Source organism: Eulemur rufifrons, chromosome 9 (genome assembly GCF_041146395.1).
Source record: "Eulemur rufifrons isolate Redbay chromosome 9, OSU_ERuf_1, whole genome shotgun sequence".
Lineage (NCBI taxonomy): Eukaryota > Metazoa > Chordata > Mammalia > Primates > Lemuridae > Eulemur > Eulemur rufifrons.
The window spans coordinates 15,779,974-15,804,955 of NC_090991.1; the positions used below are offsets into that span (position 1 = coordinate 15,779,974).

The window sequence follows — 24,982 nt, forward strand, 5'->3', positions numbered from 1 at the left end:
CCCTATACTTGAGCGATCTTTGCAAATTTCCAAGCAATTTCAACGAAGACATCACTTCAAAGTTCATTCTTAACTTATAGCTAAGAGAGCACTCAATATAACTGAAGTGGGACTATGTCCCGCACTATGATTCATCCCTGTCTGTGAACAAGAAGCCAGCTTTGTTAGCATCATTTACTTGCTTTGTGTGGTGAAAGATTTACTGCTGCTTTGATAACACATGCGTTTTCAATTTGGAAGCTAGTAATCATCTGACTGATGTTTTAAAAATTTAAATCCTGGCTAATAATAGCACCTCGTATTTGTATAGTGCTTTAGAATTTATAAAGCGCTTTCACACGATCTAATTTTGATAGCCTCCATTTACTGATTGTTACGGGCCAAGCACTTTGATACCAAATAATATGTCATCTACTCCTCACAATAATCCAATTATTACTACTATTTTATAACTCAAGAAATGGAGACTCGGAGGGTTCTGACACCTGCCCAGAAGCATGTGCAGAAGCTTTCTACTTCTTAAACTAGACTCTTCCTATTATAGCATTATTTTCCTGCAATGGTTCCTAGACTTTAGTATTCTACAATCTCAATAAGTAAATGTAAGAAAAAGAAGGGTGGGGAACCAACATAGAGTTGCCAACTTTTTATTTTGCTAATTTCTCTTCTTACCACAAGTTCCCAAAAAAGTATTTTATACATCCAAATTTTATAAGGCTAAAATAGCTGCATAAAGGCAGTCCTTTCTAAGAAAGAATAGCTGGTAACTTTATTGCAGGTAGATAGATAAATAAACATAGACGGATAAGACTATATGGTCTTTATTTTTTGCCTTTGACCACTAAAACACTAGACCAGCATTGGTCCCCAGACTGTTACTTGGAAATGTGGTTCAAAGGAAGTGGGCCCTGCATGTGAAGAAGTTTTAGGAATACCTTTATTTATTTTGCTTAGAGTTTCCTTTATGCACAAAAGTGAATTATGATTAAAGAAAAGTCTATGCATAAGTCTGAAGAGCTCATTAAGTATAAAATATAGATTCTAAGTGATAAAAGAAGATGGCTACATGATATCCCCACAGACTCATCTTGATCAGTCTGCCGCAGGTCCTGACCAAATAGCGCTGTTATCCTACCCCGCCTCTGCCCACTGAAGTGCTCTTCTGCAGTGCGGAGGGACACTGGACCCTGTCACCATGGCACCCAGATCCTCTTGCGGTGTTTTCAGTGTGAGTTGAAGCAAGGGAACAATGCGAGGGTTTGCTCGAGTTTCCTTTTTTCTTTCCCCCTCCCCCTCGGCAGGGCTGCCTCCTGCCCCTGCCTGTTTTATGAATGTGCTCATGTTTAGATAGTAGGTGCTGGAATTTCAACTCAAACTGGTGTCCCCCTTTGCACTATCCAGCTCCCCAAAGGGTTGATTTTCAGCTTAAAAACTATACTAAGTCATTTAGCAGTAGCATTCAGGCTGGATTTCAGAGTGTGTGAATTCTGCCCAAAAGCTGCAGATGTTTAAGCTATTTCCTCCTGCAGTTTGATGGACTAATAAAAGGTTACTGTTGTCACAGTAAGGAGGTCTGCAGCTGGTCCCATTTCCTTTTATTACTATCCAATGTAAACAGATTAAATCTAACTGCTAGGATCACCAGAAGGGTACATTTTTAAATCAGAAATTCCTTATTTCTTCTCCCTCTTTCTTTTCTACTTTTCTCAGTCCCCTTTCAGATGTCATTTTTTATCATTGGGAGTATCTTGGCAACTGATTGTTCAGGCCCTCTTGTAAACTAAATACCTCTTTCCAAGTCCACGCTCCCTTTTCAATAGCCAGGCGTAAACTGCAGCAGTGAGCAGGGAGTGACCCTTACCTGGAGGGCCGACTGCCTACTGGTCACAGCACCGCAATGGGGTGGATAACCCAGGGAACTTCGCTGCAACCACCTCTGGCTGAGTTTGCCACTGACATCCGTGGAGTTCCTCCCCAACACCCCACAGGGCTCCTCTGTTCCTGCCCGCCCAGCTCCAGGAGCCATCAGGCTGCTGGGAAGGGGGAGATCCTGTTGCTTCCGCCCAATTTGCCACAGGCAATACAAGTGCCAGCGAGGCAGTGGGAGGTCAGGGATGGCATCTGAGGAGGCATTAGTCACTGGTGCATAAGTTTTACTACTAACGAGTAAGAGCCCATGAAATTGCGGGTGGCTCATCTAGTCCTCGGGGTATGAATTTAGTTTAGATTTTTTTTTATTTTTTATTTTTTTTTTTGAGACAGAGTCTCACTCTGTTGGCCAGGCTAGAGTGAGTGCCGTGGCGTCAGCCTAGCTCACAGCAACCTCAAATTCCTGAGCTCAAGCGATCCTCCTGTCTCAGCCTCCCGAGTAGCTGGGACTACAGGCATGCACCACCATGCCCGGCTAATTTTTTCTATATATATTTTTTAGCTGTCCATATAATTTCTTTCTATTTTTAGTACAGATGGGGTCTCGCTCTTGCTCAGGCTGGTCTCGAACTCCTGAGCTCAAACGATCCGCCCACCTTGGCCTCCCAGAGTGCTAGGATTACAGGCGTGAGCCACCGCGCCCGGCCCTAGATTTTTTTTTAAACAGACATAAAACCCTCCATTCAAAAGAAAGTCCACAATACAAGGTGACTCAAGACAGAACTGCTCTGATGGCAGGGACCTAGGTCCCTGGTCTCCTCCCAACTCCCCACAGCAACATCTGAGGAGATACCAAGGAACACAGTTTGGAAACCATTAGCCCTCTCTACAGATAAAGAAACCAAGGGAGTCTAGAGAGAGTAAATAACCTATTTAGGATCACATGGTCAGTTAATGGCAGACTGGAGTCTAGCATTTTCACCACCACATGACTCTGCTTTACCCTATGTATTTATGGGATGTCAGTGTTCTGTGTTCTTACAATGAGCAGGTCTTGTTCCTTACAATAACAACTTCAAGCTTCCAGGATGAGCAAAAAGTTCCAAGAGAAAGAAAAATCATATTTTACCTGGCAAAACTGATTTCGTAGGTATAACATGATAGGCCTCTCTTTCATAATTCAGTTTAATAACATCCAGAGATTACTAGTTAAGGGGATAACTTTTCATGGCAGCACTGAAAGCATCTGCGTGTTCAACTGCACAGTTCTGGACATGACAACAGCAGCCACTAGTACTGGGGAGATCTGAGGGCCCTGCCAATGGTACCACTGCACAAAGCAGGCTCAGAGGGTGCAGGTGACCCCGCGTGGGTGGAGGACACACCAGAAGAATGAGCTCTCCAGCCAGGACTCCTTTTTCTACTGAGTCCTCAGTCCCAAAATGTGGGCGTTGCATTTGTTTAGTTAGAAGAAATCTTTTGTTTTCTTCCATGCTAGCCAATAACATGATGACTTTAAGTCAACTACAGCTAATCCTATACATCTCTGAGATATCCTCTCCGTTTTGCTCATTCACTTCTATTCCTGAGATTCATTTCTATGTCCTCCACTGTTTAATGAGACGTGAAGGTATTAAAAAAAAGAGCACTGGGAAAGGAATTCTAGTTTCTGACTGCTAGACCTGGCTTTCAGTCTTAGCTCCTCCACTTCCAAACTACGCGACTGTGGGCCAATCACTTAACCTCTCTGAGCTGCAGTTTCATCGCCTACAAAATGAGAGGCAGGCGTTGTGAAGACAAAATGAAATAAAGCATGTAAAAGACTTTTAAATTACAAAGCGCTATAAAAATGTAAGGTATCCATTTTTATTACTGTCATTTAATCAACGGACCAGACACATTTTACTGCATCACTTCAGAACCGCTCCTGGAAATCCTGCTCTCTCAGCTCCTGCCAGGCGTGCACACCTACCCTCGCCATGCTGGGAACGCAGGCCTAGCTGTGGAATGTGTGGCTACAAGTTTCCCAGAGCTGTCTTCCCAGCCAGCCTCCCTTTTGGTGGGTGTCTGGAGCAAAATAATACCATGAAATAATCCTCTAGCAGCCAAGTGTAGAAAATTAAAAAGAAGGATCACTAATCCAGAAAGGAAAAGTCCTGATTTATGGCTCTAACCTCGCTTGTCATAAAATGGCAGTGAAACAAAAACACCATTCTGTAGGATGAAGGGAGAGGAAATTTAGAGTTGGACAGAAAAATCCAAAGGAAATTAAAGTGCTAGTGTGCTCTGAAAAGTAACTCTCCAAATATGCCATTGGTCACCTTGTTATTTCCAGGCCTCCCCAATGGCTTCCAGACCTCAAGTGATCAGCTTACACGGCGTGGTGGCCTCGGCTAGCGGACGGTGCTGCTAGCTTCCCCGGGATCTTTCAGCCTCTCACATCATCACGGTGTCAGATGAGAGTATGACCGAAAAGCTATGCTAACAAGTTTGGGAGATGATGAATGAGGCAGAGCAGAATTCTGCTGGCCCTACCGCATGGGCTAATTAAGCTGTGTGTGCTGCTAAGTCCTGGTGGGGAAGCTCTTCAGGAGCAGAGATGTGGAGCAGGAAGGGCTGCCCTTTCACTCAGTTCTCTCAATGCACTTTCAGAGAAAGCCCTTCTCTAAAGACCACCAAAGCTGTTGTCTCGGAACGTGTCAATAGCCAGAGGATCATATCTGGAGCAAGTGGACCCATTTGCAGAAGCAGACAGTAGGTTAGGTTACCCGTGGCAATGCAAACCAGACTCACTTGATCCAAATCTCCTTTCTCCGTTGCCAGCTCCTCCATCTCTGATGCTGGCTCATCTTCCAGGAAGGGATTGGTAGATGCGGGTGGAGACTCGAGTTTTTTCTGTGTAGTAGACATGAGAAAGAAGTATTTTTTTTTTTTGAGCATATTCAATAGCCTTCCCCATTGATCTTCTGCTTTTTCCAAGTCTCCTCAACAACTAACTCATGAAATCTGATCTAACACACAAGAACTGAGGCAACACGGACCACATTCTTACCTCCAGGCCTTCACGATGCTTTTCTACCTTTCTGAAACCTATTTCCCACACCGGCCCAATTCTAATCTGGCTAAACTCTCACTCATCTTGCAGATCTCAAATTAGAAGGCCCTTCTGCTGGAAAACCTTCCCCATCTGTCAAGTTTGGGTTAGATGTCCCTGCCGCATGCTATAGGTCTCCTACTCAGGTATTTATTAAAATATTGCAATTGGGTCAGGCACAATGGCTCACGCCTGTAATCATATTGGGACGCCAAGGTGGGAGGATCACTTGAAGCTAGAAGTTCAAGACTAGCCTGAGCTGGTCAGACTCCATCTTAACAAAAAATACAAACATTAGCTGGGTGCGGTGGCACGCCTGCAGTCCCAGCTACTCAGGAGGCTGAGGCAGGAAGATTGCTTGAGCCTCGGTTGGGGTTTTAAGGTACAGTGAGCACGATGATGTCAATACACTCTAGCCCAGGCAACAGAGCGAGACCCTGTCTCAAAAAAAAAAAAAAAAAGAAAAAAAGAAAAAGAAAGGAAAAAAGAAATTGAATAGAATAAAATAAAATAGTACAACTGCCCATTTATGTGTCTTTTCCCCTTTAGACTCTGATGGCAGGGATGGTAGCTGTCTTATTCTCCACCATATCTCTGGTGTCTGGCATGTGGTAGGTCCTCAATAAATACAAATGAATCCAAATGCCAGATGGGTTTGAATTCTAGAACAAACTACAAAGTTGACCTCATGTGTTCTAGATTATAGACAGAAGTCTCTTCCCAAATAAGTCCCATTACAACAAAGAATATAGAAATCTCCTTAAGAAAAAGTACTTCCCTGCTCCTAAATACGACTGCTGTTTCAAGACAGATCACTGAGTGGGACCACAGGCTAGTGGGAAAGCTGGAGGCAGGAGACATGGGTTTTAGCTCCAGTGGTGCTGCCCCGGCCAAACCAACTAGCTTCTCTGAGCCACAACGACTGCGTCTGCTGAATGGGGGTACAGTCACAGGTCTATCTGAAGGATGAAATGTGATAAAGTGTGGGAAACCCTGGAAGAAGCACATGAGACATATGACGGTCGCCGCTGCTGTTAATTCCAGTACAACTACAGAACTGAGACAACTCTTTGGAATGTTTTACAATTTTGACTTAGAGATGTTATTCATGCCCAGGAGCTGGGGATTTTAGCAGAAAGGAAGCCAAGTGGACAAGCAGGATAAAAGGGATTGGTTGGTGCTGGGAATGAGGGGACGGGGCAAGGGATGGCTCTCTGGGGGCAAGCAGCTAAGTAGAGAGGCAGTTTCTAAACGTACTTGTGACATTTTAGCCAATACCAGTGGAGCAACCTGAGCTGACGTCTAAGGCTAAAGGGACAGCAGAAGGACAGCAGTGTCCTTCGCTGAGTGCCAGAACATCACCTGAAGATATTATACAAACAAAAGACAAAACAAACACAAAAATAAAAACCACACCTGTGTCTGGCTTTGGTTTTAAGACAATTCTGCTTACACTCATTTCCACTACTTAATTCTTGGCCAAAACACTTGGATGCTACTTATGTAGACAGATACAGCCTCAGTGTATGAGAAAGCCTGTGATGACTGCATTAGCTCAAGGTAATCATTAATAAGATGAAGATTTTTGTGATATCCTGGTGAGAAAACAACATGGTCTAAAAACCAAGCAAACATTTCAAATTTGCACACTCTGAACTTTGGCTTCTTTGTTTGATATGAGAAAAAAAAAATCTCTATAAACTTTCTTATTTTTAGAAAGCATTATTTCTAAGCTTTAGTTGTCTTTTTAAGAGTTGTTGGTATCTTAGGGAGAGGGCAATAGTAAGAAAGGGAAACTACCAAGTTTAATCTTCAATAATAAAAAAAATTAGTCAATAGCATTAGATTCCACTATTAACCCACTGGCTTAATAGTGGGTTTCAAGATCATGCTGTTGAACTGAGTCACTGTGATTCTGTCTTTTGGTCCTTTGTAAATGTGGAAAGCAAGTCAGTTAACTGAAGATAAAAGCTTTGTTCAAAATTGTTCAGCGATAGAAACAGGATTTGAATTTTTGAGCTAAATGTTCCTCATCTAAGTCTACTAGGGTTTATAAGAACATCTCATGATTACCTACAGGTGGATCTCATTTTTAAAACATAAGGTGATACTGGAAATCATGGCGCAAAGTGGACATGGGGAGGTGGACTGAGGGTGTTTCTGGGCTCTGGAGTAGAGTGCAAAGTGCACGGATAAAGCTGCAAGAAGTAAAACATAAAAGGCAGCACAGAACAAGCGGAGCAGCACCCGAGGCAGTGTACGCGTGGGTCACGTGTTTCATGTTACTGGGCCAGAAGATTCTGAAGGTTTCTTCTCCATCTCCACAGTCGGTCTCTATTAATAGACTGATGAAATGACTGTGGGGAGTTGTGGACACACAGGAGCTCCTGGCTCACTCGTCTGTGGCACACACATTCCGAGTGTGGACCGAGCTAGTCCAAGAAAGGTGATTCACGCCTGTGTTCAAACGACTGTGCTGGGCACCAGGAGTGAAGCAGTGCACAGACAGACCACCCTCCACTCTCACAGAGGTTAGGGTCTGCTGGGGGAGACAAGCTCTAACTATATAATCACACAAGCATGTGATAAGGGCCATGAAGGAAAAGTAAGCGTTGTTAGGAAAGCACACAATGGAGGGTCACAGAAAACTTCCCTAATAATGTTTGAGCCAGAACTGCAGGGCCCCCCAGAGTTAAATATACGAAGCAGGGGAGAAGTGGGGTGAGGGATGGAGTAGATCTTTCTAGGCCCAGGAACACTCATTCACTCAACAATTACGCACTGAGCATCTATTCTGTTCCGGGAATCCTTCTGTGCACTGGGGATGCAATGGAATAAGACAGATAAGAAAGGCAGGCACTGAGACAAAAAGAAACTTTAGGAACTGGGGTGGGCTGGAGGTGAGGGTGTGGAAGTGCTTCTACATACAGGGTGATCAGAAAAGGCTTCTCTGAGAATGTGGGAGTTGGGCAGAGACCTGAATAAGGAGATGGAGCCAACTGGGCAAAATCTGGGGGTGGGGGGGAGTCTTCCCAGCAGGGGGACCCGGGGCAAAGTCTAGACAGCACTTGGTGAGTTTGGGGGACAGAAAAGAGGATGAGGGCATGGGGCAAGAGAGGTAGTAGGAACCCAGTCGCATGGTCTTTTGTGGGCCACGTTACAGTTAGATTGTCTTCTCACTGCAATTGGGAGTCATTGGGGGTTTTAGACAGGCAAGTGATATGATCTAATTTGGATTTTTAAAATATTCCACTGCCATCCACAGACTACAATGGGAGCAAGATGACAGTTTAAGAGGTTACTACAGCGTTCCAGGCAAGGGCTGATGGGGAAGCAGACTGAGCTGGTGACATGGAGACAGAGAAAAGTGGCCAGATTGGGATATATGTAGAAGATAGAGCCACGGACTTGCTGAGAGAGAGGAAGTGAGGGCAAAGGAAAGAAAGGAGTCAGGGACACTCATTTCTTGGCCTGAACAACTGTGTGGCTGGTGTTGCCCTTCACTGAGATGGGGCACCCTCATGTAGAGGTGAGGGCACAGGCTCTGGATCTGACAAACCTGGGTTCAAGCCCAGGCTCTACCACTGGGTATGCTGCTTAACTTCTCCGAGCCTCAGTCTCGTATCTGCAACGTGAAGGGATAGTAACACCTGCCTCTTTAGAACTGTTATGAGGATTAAATGAAGCAATGTCTACCAAGCATGAGATACACAGTTATGCACCACACCATGACATTTCCGTCAATGACAGACCACATACATGATGGGAGTCCCATAAGATTACAATGGAGCAGGCTATACCATCTGGCCCTGTGTAAGGCCCTGTGGTTTCTTTTTCCAAACAGAATTTTGTTCTTTTTATGCTGCCAAACCTTTCAGTACTTCTCTTTATGGCTTCCTAGGATGTTCACACAATGATGAAATTACCTAACAATGCACTTCTCAGAATATATCCCGTCACTAAGCAACACATGGCTGTACATATAAAGTGGCTTAACACACTGTCTAGCACACAGGGAAAAGCTCACTAAGTGGAAGCTTTCAGTAGTATTTAACAGGGTGAGCAGAACTGTTGTGTTTCCCCTAATGAAGAAACTCTCAGAAGGGAAAGAAGTGGGAGCACAAGGCTAAAGGTCTTATAAAAAGAATTCCTTTTAATCACAAGTGAGAGCCTATCCCTACTATTTTGTCTCTTCGGGATCTCGCCAGGAAATGAAAGCAACGGGCCCATTAGCTGACAAGTGCAAAGGCACACTGCGCTGCTCCCTTCTTCCCGAGTCTACAACAAAGAGCTCACAGTACTGCACATACCACCCGCCAGCCTGATGGTAAATGTTATGTTACGAAACCCTGAGGTGTGGATGTAGACTCCTGCTACTTAGAGGGCTACATTACTGCTCAGATTAATTTGCTGTGATAAAAGAACAGGTCTTTGCAGAGAGCAATCACTGGCACAATGCGGCCTTCTGTGCAAGAGCCCTGTTGTCAGAGCCGACCAGATCACACTTCTCGGTCCTGCTTTGCAGCTGTTGTAGACCATAGAGAATTACAAGTTTGGGTTTAGATTTGTAGTAACTCAAATGACATATATTCCATGAACTCTGGGGCTGCTAAATAAAACCAAAAATTTGCCAAGAAGTGAATGACTTTCCAATTTTAAAATAACTCATTCTTTTTGCTATGATGACAGTTGATTTCAAGTCCACACAGGAAGGCAAAATTCTTCACACAGCAAGTGAATTCCTACTGATTAAATCACATGGGATTTCCAGCACCTCCAAACCAAAAAGGGTCGTGTGACAACCAAGCTGCCTAATTGACTGTTAGGAAGGGCGAGTCTGGCTGCAGTCAGCAGCATATCCATATGCGTCTGCCTGCACAACTCCCTTTTTGAGGCCCTAGCTGGACATGTCAAATTATCAAAGAGGGAACTCTGAAATTTAAGACCAACTTTTTTCTATTCCTTGGAGGAAAAAGCTTTCAGTTATGAGATGAAAGTTCTGCATTTCCCATTCCATAAATGCTTTACTCCAGCCCAATTCCTAATTTGTCCTTATGAGACAGCCTGGGGCTTTAGCTGATAGTCAAGATTGTAAGCACAAAGGGCCACGCACACCTGGTGTTTACTATTACAGAGACACTCTCTTGCTACCACCACGTTCACGTCTTACATTGTGACAGTTATGTATAGGTTTCTTTCTCCCACCAGACCATAAGCACCTGTCTTACTCAATTTCTCATCTTTTTCTAAGGCCCTGCACAAAGAGGAAGCTTGAAAACTATTTGTGAATAAATGCTGATCAGACGAGAAGCCCTCAATAAATTCCTCTAAAGCCCTCTAAAATTCCCTTTAGAAACATGAGCAACATATTCTATTGTCTGTAAACAAAACAAAAAGCCTGTTTATATGTGTGCATGCATACTTGTAAGAGAGTCTCAACAACATACCCCAAACTATTAAACAGTGGATACCTCTGGGGATTTGGAGTTAGTTGAGAGAGAAGAGATCTTCCTTTTAAAATATTTTATTCTGTTTGAATTTTTAACAAACATGTATTGCTTTTTGGGGCGGGGGGTAGATAGGATATTTACCTGAAGAGTGAAGGCGACTTATAAATAACTCATACAGTATTTTCTAAAGCCCTTAACACTTTTAAATAGCAATGGAATTCATATAACATAAAATTCACCATTTTAAAGTCATTTATAATTCAGTGATTTTTAATATATTCACAAAGCTGTGCAACCCTCACCAATATCTAATTCCAGAATATTTTTCACTCCAAAAAGAAACCTATACCCATTAGCTGTCACTTCCCAATCTTTCACTTCCTAATCCTTTTTGTCTCTGTGGATTTGTCTACTTTGGACATTTTCTATCAATGGAATCATACAATGTGTGACTTTTTGCATCTGGCTTCTTCCACATAGCATAGTGTTTTCAAGGTTCATCCATATTGTAATACGTGTCAGTACTTCATTTATTTTTATGCTTAAAAAATATTCTATTGTATAGCTATACCACATTTTGTTTATTCATTTGTCCATTAATGGACATTTGGGGTGTTTCTAGCTTTTGGCTATTGTGAATAATGCTGCTATGAACATTTGTATATGAGGTTTTTATGTGAACATGTTTTCAATTCTCTTGGGTATATACCTAGGAGTGGAAACTTGTAATTTAAAAAAAAAATCAGATTGCTTTGCCTTTTTTATTTGGTAGAGTTTCCCCTTTGCATTTGGAATCAGTGCATTAACACTGTGAGATGTCCTAAAACAAGGAGTGACTACCTCTTCTGAAGCTTAATAAATCATGACTAATATTAAGACTCAGTGCTGGGAGAGATCAAGCTGCATTCATAAGAACCAGTGAGAATCCAGAAAGCAGTTTAAAACAGAGGCTATCTGAAACTTGAAAATGTTCCTACCTTTGACACTATAATTCCTCTAGTATGTGGACATTTGTAAACAAAAATTGTTCACATAGCCGTATTTACAAAAGTGAAGAGTTGGGCGCAGTGGCTCACACCTATAATCCTAGCAACTAGGGAGGCTGAGGTGGGAGGATTGCTTGAGCCCAAGAGTTCAAGACTAACCTGAAGAACATAGTGAGAAATAGTGAGAGCCTCTCTTAAAAAAAAAAAAAAAAAAAAATGCATATATATATATATATATATATATATGTAAAAAATAGGAAAGAATGAAAAAAAATTTAGCTGGGCCAGGCATGTCTGTAGTCCCAGCTACTTGAAAGGCTGAGGCAGGAGGATTACTTGAGTCCAGGAGTTCGAGGCTATGAGTGTGCCACTGCACTTCAGCCTGGGTGACAGAGATGGACCTGGTCTCTTAAAAAAAAAAAAAAAAGACTAAGGTCTAATAAGAAAAGAGTGTTTAGGGAAATCATGGAATATCTATATATGGAAATATTATGCAAGGATTGAAAAGCACTTAAGATATATGAAGGAAAGAAGGATATAAAATTATATATATATCATCATATAAAAAAATTAACTCAAATGGATCAAAGATCTAAATGTAAGAGCTAAAACTGTAACACTCCTACGAGGAAACACAGGTAAATCTTAGTAGCCTTGGATTAGACAACAGTTTCTTGGATATGACACGAAAATACAAGCAAGAACAAAAAAAAAAAAATAAGATAAACTTCATCAAAATTGAAATCTTGGCCGGGCACGGTGGCTATAATCCTAGCACTCTGGGAGGCCGAGGCGGGCAGATAGTTTGAGCTCAAGAGTTCGAGACCAGCCTGAGCAAGAGCGAGACCCCATCTCTACTAAAAATAGAAAGAAATTATATGGACAGCTAAAAATATATATAGAAAAAATTAGCCGGGCATGGTGGTGCATGCCTGTAGTCCCAGCTACTCGGGAGGCTGAGACAGGAGGATCGCTTGAGCCCAGGAGTTTGAGGTTGCTGTGAGCTAGGCTGACGCCACGGCACTCACTCTAGCCTGGGCAACAGAGTGAGACTCTGTCTCAAAAAAAAAAAAATAAAAAAATAAAACGTACAATTTCAACTGTATAAAATGTAGAGAAAGAACACACCAAAATCCTCATCTCTGATTCAGATGACTTTTTTTTTCTTGCCTATAATTTCCAAATTTTCTAAACTGATCATGTATCACTCTCTTCTCAGAAACAAACAAAAGTTAATCTAATGAATTTGATGTTATTCAAATGGAAGAATACATTCCTCTAGCATCAATAAAACATTTATAAGTTATTTTCCCACACTGAAGGGAGTGTATGAGATAAGGCAAAGCTATTTCCTTGTTCAAGGCAGAAGCCCTCCCACTGTGGCAGAACTGGGAAGCCCTGCCTGTCCTCCTCTTGCACGGTTTCCCAATGCAGGTGTCAACTTGCTGGAAGACAGAAGGGTAGGATGAGACTCTGTGTGGGGGCTTTCATAAGTAGTGAGCCTTTTGCAAACACTCTTACGCTCAAACTGCGTCTATAGTTTCTATATTTGTAATATAATTTTTTTTTTTTTTTTTTTTTTTTTTTTTGAGACAGAGTCTCACTCTGTTGCCCAGGCTAGAGTGAGTGCCGTGGCATCAGCCTAGCTCACAGCAACCTCAAACTCCTGAGCTCAAGGGATCCTCCTGTCTCAGCCTCCCGAGTAGCTGGGACTACAGGCATGTGCCACCATGCCCGGCTAATTTTTTCTATATATATTTTTAGCTGTCCATATAATTTCTTTCTATTTTTAGTAGAGATGGGGTCTCGCTCTTGCTCAGGCTGGTCTCGAACTCCTGAGCTCAAACGATCCGCCCACCTCGGCCTCCCAGAGTGCTAGGATTACAGGCGTGAGCCACCGCGCCCGGCCTGTAATATAATTTTTAAAACTGGGCTAGTATACGTGCATATTAAAATGATCCCTGTAAGACAAAGGACAATTCTATTTAGAAAGGCAACTTATGCAATGGCCAAGAGGAAGGGAAATCCAGCTGCATGAAATGGGAACATTTTTTATTTTATTAAAAAGAAAAACCTCCCAATCGATGAGGCTGTTACAAAATCCAACCCCATCTACTCTGCTATCAGCAGAAGGTTGAATATGATTTGTTCACCTTGAATGTAATCATCGAGTCACTAATAATGCATATGGGTATAGTTAAATCACATCCAGACATTTGCCTTTAATTTCAAGGCATTTTAATTTACAGACTATCTTGAATCCCTCCTAGAGGGTCAGAACTTAAGGCAACTGGAAGAAGTACCGGCAGCCCACTTCTACAAGTCACAGTTACAGCACAGGACATCATATGACTTGTTAGGGTTGGTACAGTAGAAACAAAACAAGCCCTGTCCTTAAGGCTCTTTCAGTCGAAAGTTCCCCCAGATGTCAAAGTCGCACCTCTCACTTTCAGTTTCAAGTTCCCTCAGATGTCAAAGTTGCATCTCTAGAAAAAGAACAAAAGACGATGCATCCGTTGATCAGATAGGAGAAACTGAGTTGGGGCAGGTCTTTCTGGTGAGCTAGTCAGGCTCTCAAGCTTGCCCTCATTGTTTCACTGTCCAACAGTCCAAGGACTTCAAAGGTTCTGAATGATGCAGGGAAGGGGTGGCAGGGGCAGAGGTGAGGGGTGTGGCCTGGGGAGGGGCAGCAAGGGAGGATCTCTGGCCAGCTTGGCTCCCTGGCTGACTTCTTACTTGCTCTATGGTATCTTTCCAAGGAATTCACTAACTTTCTGTGAAATATGGCATATATTAAAGGGTGTCAAGATATCCCTTGGTTCATTTCATAGTTTATATCTGATACTATGAAACAAAATGGTGGCCAAAAAAGATTTCCCAAAAAGCATATCCTGGAAGCAAGGCAGCATGGAAGGTAGCAAGGGCTGGGGAGCAGCAAGCCTTCAGGTAGGTCAGGCCAACTGGAACCCCTGGCCTGGCCCAGCCCAGCCTCTTCCCAGTACTTTGTGTTGGAATAATAATCAGTACCCATGACTAATTCACCAAGGTCCCTGACACTCAAGGTTGCAGAAGGTGAAGAAGGCCCCACTTGGCCCAGAGTGAGGTGATGGCAGGGACCAGGCTCAGTGTGAACATCATCTATAGTGAGAACCTTCACATCTCCCCACAGCAGAGCTGCAGTGAACCGATTCTTCCAGACCTGGCCTGCCTAGTTGAAGTGGCCACAGCAGTTCTGTTCTCTTTCTAGAAACTCATCTTTAAGGCAGAATCCTTAAAGGCTGTTGGACGGCCATTGTCAGGACTTGGAATGTAGAATGGTTGCTGGGTCATGATAACTGATACAAAGAATGGTCCCAGGAAGAGGGTGAATTTTAATTGAATGGTGAAGTTGAATAATTTGGAGAAACCTGCAGAGAAGACAGTTGACCAACTAGAGGGGTGAATCAAGAGCTCCTGGTATTCAGCAGGATTTTCTGGCCAAGGATTTATTATCTGAAACTCTTTGCAAACATGATAAGAGAGGAAAGTAACAACTGAACAGCTGGAAGGGTGATTTACAAACCAGTTCTGCCAGAAAATTTCAAACATGGAAGACCAAAAACGAAGGGACTGGGGGAAAAGATTCAAGTGCTCCTAGTTGACCACTGATCACCACCACAGAACACAGTATCTGCCTAGAGATGAAACGGCTCCATTCCAAGAGCCTGGCCCTGCTGAGTTAAGGCAGAGAGGGGTCTTGCCCTGAGAAACAAGCACATCCAGCCCTGTCTTCCCTGGGACCGAAGGTGGCAGACAGTTGTCCACTGCCACTTTGACAGTCCTATACCTTTTTTCTACAAAAATGCATTATTTTTGCAAACCTAAGTAGAGCTCCTGTCAGTTTTTCATGGTCTCTACATGGTTACCCTGCTCAGCAGCCTCAGCTTGTCCAGAGAGGGTCTTTCCCTGCTCTCGTGACCCTAGCAGTTTTGTCCTGTAGGGGATTTCCTTGGACAGGTGAGAATTCCAGTGTGTTCTAAACAGACCTAAGTTTACTGGCTACTCTATCATCAGATTCAACAGGGCCATTTGTTCTCCTGTGATCTTGTAGCTCTCTGAATGTAAAACAAAAGTCACCAGGAAGTAGGGTCCAGCCAAAGGAGGTGAAAAATAGCTCAGAACAGGTGTCTGGCACTAATGCTATTCAAGCATCCTTCATTGAGACCTATTTCTCATCTGGTCAGCCAGATGATTGGCTCAGAGAGACTAGCCTATGTTTTACTGACAGAGCACAGCAAGAAGCTATGGGAATTCAGGGGCTCCTCCCAGGGTGGGGTCTGTGCTCAAAGCTTAAACCTTCTTGTCCCCAAGCAGACTCTGTAGGGCCGAGCCCAGTGCTGTCATGTCTCTGCTGGAAACCAGGCCAGAAGCATGGCTTGGGGAGGGCAGAGAGGAGAGCCCGCACGAGGAAATCAGGGGGTGCTGAAGCCAACCACACAGTTCTCAGGAGAGATACACACTCCCTTCAATGGCATTTCTCTTCACTATTTCCTTTTCTGACTTGCATTTTCTTTAAAGGAATTTTCATCCATTTTGTGGCCTATTTTTTCCCCCTTGTTACTAAAAAGAAATCAATTTTGAATGTAAGTTAGCAAGGAGAGGAGAGTATTTTTTTGTTTGCCAAGTATGCAAAGTGGTTTATGGTTCTAGTTGGATTTTATTTGAATAAAGTCATAAGTGAGCCTGAGCAGGCAGGGCTTTGCTGTCTTGCCTTAAAACTGAGCTGCTGCCGCCACCACTCTGCAGCCCAGTGCCCTGAGGGACCAGCCCCATTCACCTACTCTGAGGCAGGTCTTGTGGGGCAAAGAGAGGATTCCACTGAAGTCCCAGGATCTTACGGCCAGAAAGATGGGAGCCAGAGAAGGTAGCTGAGGTGAGGGGTGAATAAGTGAGCGGGACTCCAGGTCCAACTCCTGCCCTGACTCCCTGCTTCAATCAGAGCAGTGAAGTTTTTATGTTTTTACATATTAGCTCTGTGGCCTCAGGTCACAATAAGCATAGCATCTACTTCCTATGGTAGGTTGATGAAGCCAAGTGACTGCCTGCAGGTACAAGCACCTAGCACAGTGTGGGACACCCAGTGGATGCTCAAAAAAGGTTAGCTATTGTGTTTGGATTCCCCATTAGATTTTGTTAGAAGAGAGAGTTTGGAAATCACTGATTTGGCCCTTCTCCCTCATTTTAAAACAACTGAAAAATACCTTTGTTAAAGTACACAAAAAGAACATAAATGTATTTGTACAAGATAATTTGTAAGAAGAATACCAGAGTAAAAGGAAAAAAACCATTTCTTTGCTTCTCCACCTACTCTCACTCCAACTTCCTTCCCCAGAGACATCTACTATTATCATTTCCAGATCTTTTAGTTACACATTTATATATATAAACATGCCTTTTGCTTTTTACATAAATAGAATCATACCATATGTGCTGGGCTGTAACTCACATTTTGCACTTAACAATGTATCTGAGAGGTTTTTTCCCCATGTTAGCACATCTAAAATATCCCCCATTTCTCTACTTTTAAACTGCTATAAAGTATTCCATAGTATGGATATACCTTGATTTATTTAACCATTCTTCAATGACGAACATTATAGAAATACCCCAATTTTTTGTTTTTAAGGCTGCAGTTCACCTCTTCCTATGTACATCTTCCTCTACATGTATGCATTTTTTTGTAAACTTCTTGTTTAGATGTCAAATTATTGCCTCACAGGACATGCACATTTAAATTTCTGACAGATAATGACAATTTATTCTCCACAAAGGTTGTACCAATTTGTATACTAGCACTAAAATTCTGTATTGTTAGTCTTGTAAATTTTTTTGCCAATCTGATGTCGGAAATATAGTATCCTGTGCTGGGTTTTTTTCCCCATATTTATTAGCCAACTAAATTCTTCAGTGAGTTGTCTGTTTGACCCTGTACTCATTCCTCTAATGGCTTACTTATCTCTTTCTAATTGATTTTTAACAATTTCCTTTTTATGTGCTAGACATTATTTGTCTTACAGAGCTTAAACTATTTTTTAATCCCTTAATTATGTTTATGGTTTCTTTTTCCAAACAGAATTTTGTTCTTTTTATGTTGCCAAACCTTTCAGTACTTTTCTTTATGGCTTCTGGGTTTTATGTCTTGTTTACTCCCCCGGTACTCTGCTATTAGACGGTAGTCTATTCTTCTCGTTTAACAGACAGGACGATTCACTAAGTTACAGCAGAGTCAGTACCACACCACAAGTCTCTCTTGATGGCTGGCCCAAGGATTTTGCTACTAAATCACACTGCTTCTCTATTGTTACCAGCAGTTTTAAAAAAAAAATACAGTTTTAAAGAAAATTCAAGAGGTATGAGTCTCTCAACTTTGATTTCTTCTTCCCTTTCTCCTTTCTTCTTTCCCTCTCCATTCCTGCTGGCATGAGTTCTGTGTATTCTTTGCATGACTAGGGGACAGAGATGAGTCTGATTCCTGCATTCAAGGAATTCAAAGCCTGCGTGTATATAACGATGTAAACAGAAATTACCATAAAACATAGAAATTTGGTTTCTCCATAGATAGGAAATCTGAAGAAAGCACAATGATGTGTCAGCAGGATCCTGGGGCTCCCAAAAGAGGTTTTCAGAAAGACACTTTGCACCTGGTCCTTTTTTTTTTTTTTTTTAAGAGATGGGGTCTTGCTATGTTGCCCACACTGGATTCAAACTCCTGGGCTCAAGCGATCCTCCCACCTCAGCCTCCTAAGTAGCTGGGATTACAAGGTGCATGCCACTGTGCCCAGCCGGACCTGGTCTTTGACTCCACAGCGATGAAATGTTTTTAACTAGCAATGCTATATTCCACCTGTCCAGTAGAGGTGCACAGTCCCTAGACCTATTCATCTACCTTTGAGGTTTACAGAGACACATTGTCCTAGTTTGCTCACCAGAGATGTTAAAAGGCAAACCCTAAAGTAAAAACACATCCGAATTGTAATAAAATTTGATAACTGATAAAGTAATAATGTATTTATGACCAAATAAGTGAGGCCTCTATGACTCACAAGATGACTAATCTGTAACATGGGATCAATACTTAGATAAAATGATGATAGAAGATTTCTCAGAATGTGAAGCACTATGTAACAGAGAAACAGTAAAGCCACACCGAGTGGTCTGTATCACTTTCATGTTAACTCAGAGAAATCACTGAAACAGGGGATTACACACTTAAGCCCACGGACAGAATCACCACACAGTGAAACACTGGGGTGAAGCCCAGTGACCCAACCCATCAATTCACATTCCAGCCTCCCTCAGGAAGTTCTTACCAGGGTTCCATCTGTCAGGGTACAGCCGGAGAAGCGTTTTGCAAGAAATCCCTCAAAGTTAGTTGTTCTCTGAATAGCAAAAAGAAGCAATTTCACCTCAATTTCCTTAGCTCTGGTACGCATAATCTTGGCAAGTTCTGTCCTTCAAAACACACAGATAAGAATATTGTCAAAATGACCATTCAGGATAAGACAAAGTAAATGGCTTTTAACTTATATTCACACACACACACACAAATGTCTGTGGTCACTTCAAATCCTGTTGTCTGTTACCTGCTTAGTCTAACACCTGGGAAATAGAAATATATATTCTAGATGAGAATTTTAAGGTGAAATTATCTACCAGTCAAAAAAATCAAGGATTATGGATGGATGCTAATTTGTTTACATGGTTACTACTAGGTTTAGATCTTTAAACTTTTCAATAATTTGCTAATAATATATATGATGCATTTACTATTTTATTAAAATGTATATATCCCATATAATTGTACAAGTCATTAATTACTGAATTATAAAGCCCTCCCTCTTCCAGAGAGCTCAATAACCATCTCTTCAATGAGAGAGCAGGAACCCTGGAAATACATGTGAGAGATGGGAATTCCCATGTAAAGAGTGACACATACATGTTTAGGTGGTCCCTGCCTGTAAAACTTATGTGCAACTCACTCAAGTGTTGTGTTTCAGAATGTAAGTTGTTAGGTAACAGAGACATGTGAGTGCCTAGTAAGGACTAAGCTATCATCATCTTCCCACACAAATATGTGACAAAATCAAACAAAGAGCTTCCAAGTTTATTTGAGAATGATATATCTGTAGGATTTTAGCCAAAATTCTAACAATAAAAGCTTGGCAGCAACACTGCCATTAGCTGAGACAACAATGGCAGGTACTGACGCTCACAGAGACTTGTTGGCTTGAGTGTACTTCCAGTCTCTTGTAGGCTTCATTTTTTTTCTCATAGAATTAGTTTGCAAGCCTGCTGAACTGTAGGCTAAAGGGAATTAGTTATTAGTTTCTGAAGGACTTCACTCTTGGGCTAATCAGGATTTAGAAGATGAGAACAACTAGCTTTCAATCAATACTACAAGGTTATGCAAATCTATGATAGTATATGTGTTTCTTAAAACAGTAGCCACATAGAATGGAGTCAGGCACAGTGGCACATGCCTGCAGTCCCAGCTACTTGGGAGGCAGAGGCAGGAGGGTTGCTGGGGGCCAGGAGTTTGAGTCCAGCCTGTGCAACATGGCAAGACCCCCCCATCTCAAAAAAAAAAATTAAACAACAACAACAAAATAGCCACACAGAGTGTACAACACCAAGAATGAATCCTAAAGTAAACTATGGGCTTTGGGTGATAATGATGTGTTAGCATAGGTTCATTGACTGTAACAAATACACTACTCTGGTGGAAGGTGCTGACAATAGGGGAAACTATGCATGTGTAGGGGAAGGGATACCTTCTGCTCAATTTTGCTGTGAACCTAAAACTGCTCTAAAAAATAAAGTCTATTAAAAAAAGTCAACATCCCTTAACTCAGTTTTTTCCCAGAATGTATTTAAAGTATGGAATTTGTACTTCCTGTGATTTTTAAGAAAGAAGACCATCATGGATCATGCTAAGGTGGCTGAGTTATGCTTACATATGGGCCTTGTTTTTCGCCTCTTATTAATCTGGAGTTAGGTGTTAATTGTGTACTATTAGAAGGGAATATATAACTAATAAGAGCCAGTTACCAACACTGTTGTAGTATAGTTGTAAATAAAGAATATAAATGTTTGGCTCTAGCTTTATTGTAGATACACTGATCTACCTTCTTGGGCTTTAATTTTTCAATATAAGGGACTCTATGGCTCTGGGCTATACCCATGGATACTGTAGAGAGGATGAATGAGAGAAGGTCTTTAAAATGCTTAGAACACTCAGATGCCAATATTATTATTTAATATCTATCCAGAGACTATAAACACTGTATTAGGCGTGGGAAATTCATTCAACAAATATTTCCTCAGTGTCTACTATGTTATTAAAGTAGATACTACCCCTGTCTCTATGGAACTATCTATCCAGTAAGTCAGAAAATCCAAGTGATGATGGATATATACACAACCCACTGATATATGTGATACAGATGTGGGGGAAATGTGGGGGCGATGAATCACTGTGGGTAAGTCTGGTAGATGAGTCTTGAGCTGGTGAAGTAGAGAGGGCAGGCTGTTTAGGCAAGAGGTACAAAAAAGGAAGGTTCTGGAGCAAAGGGGGCAGCAGAGGGTGGGGTTATAGCAGGGGGTAGTGGTAGGTGGTATCAACCATTTGGCAGAATCTGGAAGCGATACTCAATCCACAGGACAACATGAAACCATTAGAGATTGGGGCGTGGGGTGTGGGAGGGATTGAATTCGAAATTTCAATTAACACCAGAACCAGCAGAGAGCTGGACTCTACCTTGTCACGTGGCAAAATTCCACTGCAATCCTCTCCGTCATGTACCACTCACGTGGAAACATGCGGCCGTATTTCTCCTCGTAGTCCACAAGCTGGCGTTTTATCCAGGCATAGCGTCTGTCGATTTTGTCCAGCCAGGCAACCTTATGAAGGCAGGGAACAGAAATCAGCCCAGTGCTTAGAAGTAGTATTAACAGTTTAAGGAAACATGTAAAAACACAGACCCAAGACAAAGACAACCAACCTCTGTATTTCTTAAGGTTTTAAAGAATCTAAGCTACCTTTTTCACTTGATCCAGAAGTTTTAACCTGGAGTCCATGATTGGGCTCTGGGGGTCTGTATATTTCCAGAAACTATGCAAAGTTTTATGCATAGGCACATTTTTCTGGGGAGAGGATCTGTAGCTTTCATTAATTTCTCCAAAGGATCAGTGACCTCAAAATTGTTAAGAACCACTGAACTGTAAAGTTAGTCCCTAGGAGTCATCATTCAACAATCAACACTCTAAGTCAGTATAAGTCAGTAATACCAAATAAAGTATAAATCAATAGGTTTGACAGCATTCATTTTTCAATAAAATTCAAATGTTACATCTGATCTCATTTGGTCAATACTTACATCTTGGTTTTCTTGAAAAAGTACTAGATACTCTGACAGATGCTGCTTAATAAACTTTTTGATGATTTCCTGCTTGATTCTGGGGTCCAAAATATTAGCAACCAGACAAGCATCTCGTAGGACATTGCTGGGTCCTCCTGGCCTCTAGTAAAACAAACAACATGCACCAGTTCAAATGCCAGAAACAACCTTTAAATCGCATGGCCTCTGACAGCTGCTACTTCTTGTTTCTCTCTTATTGTTAGCATTACTCTTACTCCCTTGACACTCATTCTTTCTATTGTGGATGGATACGTCAGTTACTTGTTTCTCCATGAAGGAATCATTAAGCTCATCTCATAGTAGCCAACATAAAAACTACCCTGTGAATCAGCAATGAGACATTTTAGAAAATAGGGCCAGCAATGATCAAAGGAAATTTTACTTTCTGAATACCAAAACTGAAAGAGACCTAAAAAGCCAGAATGACACCAGCCTAAGACTTTGTCGAAGAGGCCAAAAGCCAGAATGACACCAGTCTCTCCCCACCTGTGCCATTTTTTTCCTGATTTCAACCTCTGGGATTCCTGTTGTCAAAGTGCTGTATTTGTATCAAACAGTGCGGTAGCCTTTAAAACCTAAAACCAGGTTCAAAAACACCAGACTTGTTTCACTGATAGTCAACCACCGAGACAGACAGCCAAAGGTAAAATATTGTGATATCAGCCCAAGCCTGAAAAGACCAGTGGAAGGTTATCAGGGGCTGTACTGATACATCACGATGGGATGGCCTTTGTTATTACCAAAGGCAAGTCAGTCTTGCTGAAACTTTCTTTATAGTAAATCACTGAATGGATGTGGTTGGCTGAGTGGACGACAGTAAAAAGAACACTTGGAATCTACCCTTGGCTAGAAAGCCACGTAGCTTTGGCGCAGTTACCCAACCTCACCTGAAAAATAATAGACTTTAACTAGATGATGAATAAGGTTCTCCCAAATCTTTATTTTAATTTTTTATCAATTCTTTCCAATTCTATCCATCTCAACTGAGGTTCAAGTGCTTCAAATCGTTACATAAACTGCCCGAGACCTAAATTGTTAAAATGCTGACTTGTTCCATGCTGAGTGGCTGTTATGTCGTCCGCTGAATATACTAAATACTCAACTCTTGCCTCTGGATGACAGGGTTTGATCTGATGGAGAAGTCACAGAAGCTAAAACCTATAGGTTCACGGGTTCAGATTTTTTTCATTTACAGACAATTTACCAGGTTATCTTGGATAATTTTTTAAATATCTTGATTTCCATTTGTGAAATAGGAATAGTAACACAAGACCTTTAAGAAAAGTTCATAGATTTTAAAAAGGACAAAAGAAAACTCAAAATATAAAAAGAAAAAGAAAGAAAGAAAAAAACATGAAGTCACCGAGCCAGAGAAATGGAAGGCATGCTGTTAAAGAAAACCATTTAACTTCATCTGCCTGGTGGGATCTGGGAAAAAAGATACAAAGTAGGTCATGGTTAGTTTCCTCTAAATAATAAAGATGGGCTTTATCCATCTTTCTTGAAAGGGCAGCAGAGTCTAGCAAAGCTGTCTGGGGCCTGAGAAGAGTCCAGTGCTCACAATTAGTGAAGAGCCTCACAATCCTTTCTATTTCTTTGACCTTCATTTTCCTCATGTAGTAAACAGGAATAGTGGCTTTCCAACATCTACTCCCTCCCTGCAGTTATATCAGATGACTAAGGAATATGAGGTTCTCAAAGAGAAGTGCTTTATAATAAATACCTGATTACTAACAGACAGCCATAAAATATGAAGACATTAAAATCAGGAGCAGGTTTCCTATAGAAAGTAATCTACAAAAGCTGAGCCAACCACACCCACCTACTTCCTAAGTTTCTTTTATGGAGCACACACAAAAAATGGTGAAGATATTTCCAGTTATTGAATTATACAGCAGATCCAGGAAATGTTCCTTGGCTCAGTAAATGAATGTATGTCCCCTCTCTCCACCCACCAAGTTCAGCACGGAAGGCTCCTTACCCCTGCGTGCTTCAGGACATTTCTGCCTTGAACGATTCTGTCTCTTGAAATAGCTCAAATAATAGAGGAAAAAAGCTTCTATGGGCTCTTCCCCCCACCCCCGACACATGCAAAGCATTAAGATGACATCTGCTACAGTTTGAAGGACAGAGCTAAACGCAGTTACCCAAGCACAGTGACAGCCAAGTGAGGGAAAGCTTGTTACATGAGAAGTGTAACCAATAGCTCATAAGTGAAGTACTGTGGGCTTTGCAGACACAACACAAATAGCTCCGTTACCAGTGAGAGCTAAAGGGCATTAATTCCAAAGAACAGGATTATGATTATTAAAAGTGAGGCTCCGAACCGTGTCACTCGGAGAGTTACATAAGCTCATGGATGCCCCTCCTAGTTGTCTTTGCACCAGACCGAAACCAATAAGTTACATAACAACCCTAAAAAACATTGCGGCTTCAAGATTTTTTTTTTTAAAACACAGCCATAAGAAAAGAGGAATTTATAGAGTAGACAAGATATAAGGTTTGACATATATGTACTAACTTAAACCAAAACAAATCCTCATTTTTGATGCCGGAAGAACACAAATGAGGAACTGATGTCACTTAGGGATATTTAAAATCAAGGATGGTCTCATTACCCTAAACTTGTATTCAACAGCAGACAGACTTGCAGCTCCCAGCAAACACTTTTGGAATGATAAACGAATGGCAACTGTAGTGAGTAGGAATTTGGCAAGAATGGTGATAACATCTAAAGACTGGAGGGAAAACGCAGAACAGTACCTTGGTACCCTGGGAAGGAAATGCTTCTTCAAAGTCGGCCAGGATCTGCTGTCCTAACTCAGTCTGTGCAGCTTTCACTCTGCGAGGAAAAGGGAACATGTCACCCCTTGGTATAATTTTCAAATACCCACAGGTGATTATGCACTGATCTCTAGGGGTCAGAACTATTGACGTCTTTAGAGATCATCCAGGAAAGGGACAGGGATGTGTGACTAGGTAAGACAGGTCACACACCAGTTAGGAGCAGGTTTATGACCAGGGCTTGTGCATCCAATTTATTCTCAGGATGGATTTTCCATACCCCCAAAGTTCTTCTAGGCTACCCCTCACCTGTCGTGAGGTAGTATATATTAATCGTTATAA

At 41.8% G+C, this 24,982-nt stretch overlaps 1 protein-coding gene across 3 annotated transcripts in view; it reads right to left on the reverse strand.

Moving 5' to 3' along the window:
- Positions 1-24,982, reverse strand: part of VPS53 (VPS53 subunit of GARP complex) — a 137,544-nt gene that overhangs the window by 59,921 nt on the left and 52,641 nt on the right. For all 3 annotated transcript variants that reach the window (XM_069483508.1, XM_069483507.1, XM_069483506.1), the window contains 5 exons: positions 24,620-24,698; positions 21,815-21,958; positions 21,196-21,338; positions 18,749-18,890; positions 4,663-4,764 (listed from right to left, as the gene is read on the reverse strand). In XM_069483508.1, the coding sequence (XP_069339609.1) occupies positions 4,663-4,764; positions 18,749-18,890; positions 21,196-21,338; positions 21,815-21,958; positions 24,620-24,698 (610 nt within the window). The remainder of the gene's footprint in view (positions 1-4,662; positions 4,765-18,748; positions 18,891-21,195; positions 21,339-21,814; positions 21,959-24,619; positions 24,699-24,982) is intronic.